This window comes from Chrysochloris asiatica, unplaced genomic scaffold, assembly GCF_000296735.1.
Source record: "Chrysochloris asiatica unplaced genomic scaffold, ChrAsi1.0 scaffold00352, whole genome shotgun sequence".
Lineage (NCBI taxonomy): Eukaryota > Metazoa > Chordata > Mammalia > Afrosoricida > Chrysochloridae > Chrysochloris > Chrysochloris asiatica.
The window spans coordinates 997,204-1,004,358 of NW_006408870.1; the positions used below are offsets into that span (position 1 = coordinate 997,204).

The 7,155-nt window shown below is 38.2% G+C and overlaps 1 protein-coding gene across 1 annotated transcript; it reads right to left on the minus strand.

The window, feature by feature from the left end:
- Positions 1–5,636: 5,636 nt before the first annotated feature.
- LOC102837939 (olfactory receptor 1044-like) lies at positions 5,637–6,560 on the minus strand. Its single transcript, XM_006876080.1, has one exon. The coding sequence runs from the start codon at positions 6,558–6,560 to the stop codon at positions 5,637–5,639; it is 924 nt and encodes a 307-aa protein (XP_006876142.1).
- Between the last annotated feature and the right edge of the window lie 595 nt (positions 6,561–7,155).

The following is a 7,155-nucleotide window of genomic DNA, read 5'->3' on the forward strand; positions in this document are numbered from 1 at the left end:
GATCGGACATTGTTTCATTCTGCTGTGCATGGGGTCACTGAGAGTCAGTTCCGACTCGATGGCACCTGACAACAACAACAACATATATCTTGTTTTATTGCTCCTATAGCACTTTTTTTCCTCCACCCCTTTGTGAAACATTTGGATTTGTCTCCATATCGTTCTTCTAAATTCCTTCTCAGGCAGATCCAAAGTCTGCTCTTCTTCTAAAGGGAAGTCTATGTCTGCCTCCATCTCATTAGTCTCAGTTACTCTTACAGTTACTGGACATGTGCTGAGATCTTTTGTTGTTTTTTATTTGACATTTTCAATAGTTACATGCATTTTCAATGATTAAATGCATGCATGTGGCCATGTTCTTAAGTTTGCTGAGTGTCTTCTGGTAGATATGATCTGGAATAGGATTCCTTTTCATGTCTCTTATTACTCAACTGCAAGCTATCTTAGCAAGTGTTTGCTATTTGTGTAATGCCTAGCAGATGGTATTGGTTCCTGTCTGGATGGTGGGATATTGTTGGGTATGCTTGTAGCTTGGCTGTATGGTCATGATTGCTGTCTCTTCTTGGGTAATGTAGGCAGAGAATGCTCCCACCTCCGAGGAAAAAAGTGAGAACAAAAGGACCAAAACCAGAAACACTATAAAAACAGAGTCAAAAAGCAATACATAAAAACAAAAATAAATCTGTAGCTGACTGTCCAGTAGCCTTTGCCACACAGGTTACTGTGCATGCACTATAGAAACCTCCAGCAGTGGGTAGGGGTGTCCACTCACTGAGGCCCTTCCTCTAGTCACCATCATGGAGATGCGCAGATAGATACTTAGAAACGAATGGGAAAAGATTGTCTACTATTTTTATCTCTGAACATAGATATCTTCTATGAACAGTGTAATTCTCAAAATAGCTGTGTCCTTGTATATAGTAGTTGGTGTTGGCTCTTGCCTTTTATGCTGGGGTTTTATAAGGTGCACTTACAGTTTGGCTGTATGGCCAGACCAGCTGTTTCTTGCTAGGAAGGCAGGAATAAAGCATCCCACCCAGTTAAACTTTCGAGCTAAGTCCCAGAGTCAGACGTCATAAGAAGCAGTCAAAGGATTAGCTTGTTGGACCACTGGGGCTTTCAGAGATTTCCTCTGCTCTGTGGTAAAATTATACCCTGTGGTCACAATGCTGGACCCTTTGAGGGTACATTCCCACCTACCTGAAGATGCACAGACTGGGCAGAGAAGGTGTAACAGGGGAGAGGAGTATAGAAAAGTCATCACATCTCTTTTTCCACAAGTTGCTCCAAGGTTTTTTGCAATGTATCAGCCTGACTGTGGTCTGGCCTTCTGAACTCCATTCAGGCTGTGGGTTGCAAGGAGCATCCCAGTTGAACCCAAAATTGTTGTTTACTCCTGCCTCCATTTCTGCCATTTAGTCCTGCCACAGAGTCAGATTTCTCCACCAGTGGGCACCAAAACTGATTGCCACCCCCCACCTTATATTAGATCTAAAACTCTGGAATTGTTCCGGCAAATCACCTTCTGCTTTTTTGCACCTCTGTAGAGGAGCCTTTGCTGCCTGTCTCCTTTTCTTCTGCCCCAAACCAGAAGTCTCTATGATCATCCTTGCACATGAATTTTGATGCATGTTTGTATTTATTTCTTTTATATATATATACCTAGGAGTAGAATTATTATGACATAAATTGTTTAAGTTCAGCTGTAATAGATATCATCAAACAGTTTGCAAAGGAATGTTTACTAAGTAAATAAGCTAAAATAAAGTAAAAGTTTACAATTCAAATTCTTGAATTAATTTATCTTCTCAATTTTCAATATCTTTAACACCTGTCTACATTGTCATATCATCTAAACAATACAAAATATCCTATAATTAACCTCTATAAGAGTCAACACTGATGAGACTTGGTGAGGTTCATTTCTACTGAATAAAGTTATTGGGGCACACTTAGCTTTTTTCTTCTTTCACCTAATCATTACCAACTCCCTGTACCACATAGTCACATTCCATACTGATATTTTTTCAAGTTTATACAGAGAAGATATTTGCTGTGTATACAGTATGTTTATGCATGTATGTGTATAAATGAGAGTCAGCGAGATTAAGACCATAAGAAAATTAAATCAGATTTTTACTTTAATTTGTTGTTAAGTGCTGTTGTTGGTTCTGACCATAGCAAAACTGTATAGGGATTTTTAAGGAGAGGCTGGTTGTTTTGAACCACTGACTTGTGGTTAGCAATCCAGTGCTTATCTTACAGTGTCACATAAAACACAAATAGTCTATAATTTAAATTCCCTCACCATTATCAAACATAATATGATCGTTGTAGTCAATTCAAACTCATAGAAAATATTATGTTGTTGTTAAGTGCCTTCAAGTCAGTTCCAACTCATAGCAACCTTGTATACGGTTTCCATGGAGTGGCTGGTGAGCTTTAATCACCAACCTTATTGTTCAAATGGACCTTGCATTCCAGCACATTAACCAGTAGTGCCACAGTAACATTACAGGATACTGAAAATTTTTCATAAAGAGTTTTCTACTTTGCATCTATTACAGCAGAAGATTTTCAGGTCTTTTCATCTATGTAAGTGTTCATAAGTTCTACTTCTGACTTTTTGGTTAGCAGATGAGTGCTTAACCATTGTATCACCAGGAATCCTTAATTTAATAGTTGTTGTTAACTGCCATCAGTTATTTCTGATTCATAGCAACACTGTATAGAGTTTCCAAGAGTGGCCAGTGAGTTTGAACTGACAAGCTTTCAGTTCAAACAGTCCTAGCATTCCAGTGCTTATCCTATAGAGTTATACTTGGACTACTGAATTGTTTGTATTTTTAAGAGATCTAAGCAAGGTCAGTGGTTCAAACTCACCAGCAACTCCTTGGAAACCCTACACAGGATCACTATGAGTTAAAGCCAACTTGAATGTACTTACCAACAACAAGTAATCATCAAGTCCAATTCTTCAATGGTATCTACTAAGCAATTATATATATGTTTGTGTGTATGTGTGTGTGTGCTCTTTCACAAACAAATCAATAAACAAATACACAGCTGATTTTTGCCTTTAAAAATTCTTGCTATTCATGTATAAATGAGGTCAATGATTGTTTTAAAAGCTTTTATTATGAATTGAGTGATAGTTTACATGGGAGAACATTGGTTTTGCCCTCAGCTTATCATATTTTGCTTCACTGCAATGATTACAACCCTTCCCATTAATCATTAGTTAACAGTATTTGCTTCTATTCCCTCTTTTTTGTTGTTGTTGTTTTTATGAGGTTTTTTTTATGCACATAAAAACGCTCAGGAATAAATAATAATTTTAAAATCCAAAGGGCACATTCTTCAAGCCTGCCTCCTAGATGCCAGCACATAGCCTTTCTCTTTCTATGAGTCTAGTCCTCAGATGCTCTATCTCTCCATGCCATCACATCTGCCTCCATCTCTGGTGTTGCTGCTTCTCTGGTTAAGGTCCCATGTTCCGCTCATGCTCTTCTCTCTTGATGATCATAGGGTCCTCTGTCCTGGAATATAAGATTAACTACTTCCCTTTCTCTGTTACAAAAGTTTTACCTTTGCAGTTGTGACGGCAGCAATTAGTCATGATAACAATTACTCACTATTGAAACAAAAGGATCCTATCTTCATCTCCTTTAACCAGACTCAACTAGAAAAGATGAAAACTATTCAGGGGGTACTCTACCTTCCCCTGAACCCTGAAACTGAATTCTCTCTTGAAAACTTGTAAGCCAGCCATTTTTTTGCCTTTATAGCACCCCCATTTGAGGTAGTCAATGTCTAGGTTGCCATCACTATCAACCGTGTATACCAAGGGGATAGGCTTGATCCTTGACGTGAAGACTCCTTCCCTTTCAGTTGGTAGTTTGAACTACTACAGCCATAAGTATAGGTCAAGTTCATCAGATTGTAGCAATTTACACTTGCTTCCTTTATCAAATTTCTTTATCTTCCTCTAGTCAAGTTCTGATCATCAAGTAATCCAAGCTAGGTTAAATGGATACTCTCTGCAAGTTGGGGGTTCTTGTGCATCTCCCCTCATTTCATATCAGCTAGATGCTTCACTCTCAGCTCTAGTCCTCCATGCCTAGGTAAATGTCGATAGAATCAGGAGTTCCTAAGTCTCCCCAAACTTTGGACCAACGAACCTTTCCTCTTCTCTCTAATCTCAAGGTCGACAGGAGTTTATGGAATATGGTCTAACTCATCCCATATCTTCATTACGGACTTTCCCCTACTTCCACTTAAATGTAGACCAACATGGTCACCAGTGAGCTTACATGCCTACTCATGTGTTCTCTTTGAATTTCAGTTTTGGAGAGGGGTTTGTTCTGAAGGGACTTGATTGCTTTCTTTGATGGCTTCCTAGTGAACAGCTTTCTTGTTCTTGTAATAGTCAAACAGACGGCTGTTTTTGTTTTTGTTTTTTCCTTTCAGGAAGTAACTTCTGTTCCTCTAGCCACTCCAGACTAGTCTTCATTTCTCTTTAAGTGGGAATGTACCAAGGTCAATTATTTTTAATGAATATAAATGATTAATAATTAATAATTTGCCTATTTTATCAATGAAAACATTATCAATATAAACACTGGTAACACTTGTCTGATTCCAGGACATTAAAAAATACTAGGATTCTCTCATTTTCATGGAGTCCTGGTGTAGCACTGTAGGATAAGCACTGAACTTCAAAGTCCATTTAAACTGCAATGTCAGTGGTTCAAACTCACCAGCTGCTCCTTGGAAATCCTATACAGAGTCTCTATGAATCAGAACCAAATCTACTCCATGACAATTAACAACTCATTTTCTTGCTGACATGCTAAACAGCTTCCAGAAATCCACCCCATTAACTTGGCATGGCTGTGCACATTCATATGCTCAGTGGTTAACCAACACAAATAAGCTTGTCAGTTGTGGACAGTAATAATTTCTTCAGAAGACAAAGAAATCTCTCTAAGATAATTCCCAATCACTCTTTATCAAGAAGTGAACACTGTACTTCCCTGTTCATGCCACCCTTTGCAAACAAAACAAGTACAGACAGTATTCTGTCACTGCATGTAGAGAGGTAGTGGGACAATATGTTTTATTCTAGGCTTCTCTGAGTTTAACAAAGAAAATTGAAATAGACTAAAATGGCACTGAACATTGCTTGCAATTTGAAGTTTAAGATCAAACTGGACATTTGACAGGAATTATGAAGCTGAAATTTTTAAACAAAAGTAACAATTACTTACAATATTTTTCATGCATTTTAAGAGCTATGCCCATTATATGTTTTGATTAAATAATGTTCATTCCCTGATAAGACTTTTTTTTTATTGTTGCTAATTCTAAGAGTTCATACTTTGGTTTTTTTGAAACTTAAAATATATTTAATTTAGTCACAAGTTATTGACAGCATATGGTAGATTTTTTTCCCTTGTAATATCAATAGTTAATAAAATTATCTCCATGGTATATATGCATTCTTTTCCTAAAATGCAATTTTAGGAGGCACAAAATCTAGGCTCCATGGCTGTAGGAGAATAAACTACATAATGAAGTTCAAAGACAATACAGGACAACATTCCGGGAACTATTATAAGTAAGAGGAAATATGTCTATTTAGATGGAACAAATAGCTTTTTCAGGGCCACCTGCATGTCCGTGTTTCTCAAACAGTACACAAGAGGGTTCAGGCTGGGTGTAAGAATGGAATAAAACACAGATACCAGCCGTCCTTGAGTGGGAGAGTAATGGGAAGCAGGTGTCAGGTAAGCAAAGCTTCCAGTGACATAAAACAGAATGACAGTGGCCAGATGAGAGGAGCAGGTAGAGAAAGCCTTCCAACGGCCATCAGCAGAGTGGATCTGAGCAATGGTGTAGATGATGAAAACATAGGAGATTATAGTGAGGGCAAATGCACCAAGAATGATGCACCCACCCACTACGAATCCAATTTCCTCATTGGTATGGGGATCAGTGCAGGAGAGTCTCATGATGGGGGAGCTATCACAGAAGAAATGATCAATGATATTAGGCCCACAAAACAGGAGGGAGAAAGTGTTAATTGTGTGAAAGATGGCATAAAGAACTCCACTCAACCAGGCTGCAATTACAAGTTCTGTACACAATTTTCTACTCATAATGACCCCATAAAGAAGGGGCCTTTGAATGGCCAGACAGCGGTCATATGCCATGGATGTGAGCAAAAAGCACTCAGATGCACACAACATTACAAATAAAAAGAGCTGAGCCACACATTCCCAAAAGGAAATGACTCCTGAGCCCAAAAATGAGTCAATCAGTGCCTTGGGAATGGTGACTGAAGTATAGCACATGTCCAAAAATGACAGATTCTTCAGGAAAAAGTACATGGGGGTGTGAAGGCGACTGTCTCTCGTCACAGCTGTAATGATGGATATGTTTCCCAGGAGAGCAAAGATATAGATGATAAGGATAAATGTGCTGCTAACAAGCCTCAATTCAAGAATTTCTGAGAAGCCCTTAAGAATGAATTCTGTAACTGTGGTCTCATTTATCATTTTCTTATCAAGTCATGGACATAGAGCATCAGCAAGTGCTCAAAATGTGTTCAAAGGACATATCATAAAGCCATTCATAGAGATGGTCAAGAATAAAATTGGATCCAACCATACTTCATGAGTCCCATTCACTTTTCTTTCTTTCTCTCTTGCAATCCTGGTAAGTCTGGGGAATGACAGATTCTTAAGAAATCTTAAGAAATAACATGTTTCTTTTAAATTATTAGTTATCTGCATACATATATATCATAACAGGCAACACTTTCCAAAGTGATTCATATTACTTAATGCAAAAGACAAAATAGTGTGATGCATTCAATAATCATCTACTGAGCAACTGTCAGATCATTGAAATGATGTTATTTAGGACAAAAGCAATGAAAACGTCCGCAGAAGTTGAGCGGATACTGTGAATAATTGAACAGGTCAGAGACAGTAGTGATGGGATGGGTCTGAATAAAAGCTGACCATATGAAATTGAAAGAATGCCCAGCTAACCACAACTTCCTAGGTAAAACCCACCAACCACTCCATGGGAGAAAAATGGGGCTGTCTTCTCCTGTAAAGATTTACAGTCTTGGAAATCCTATGAAGT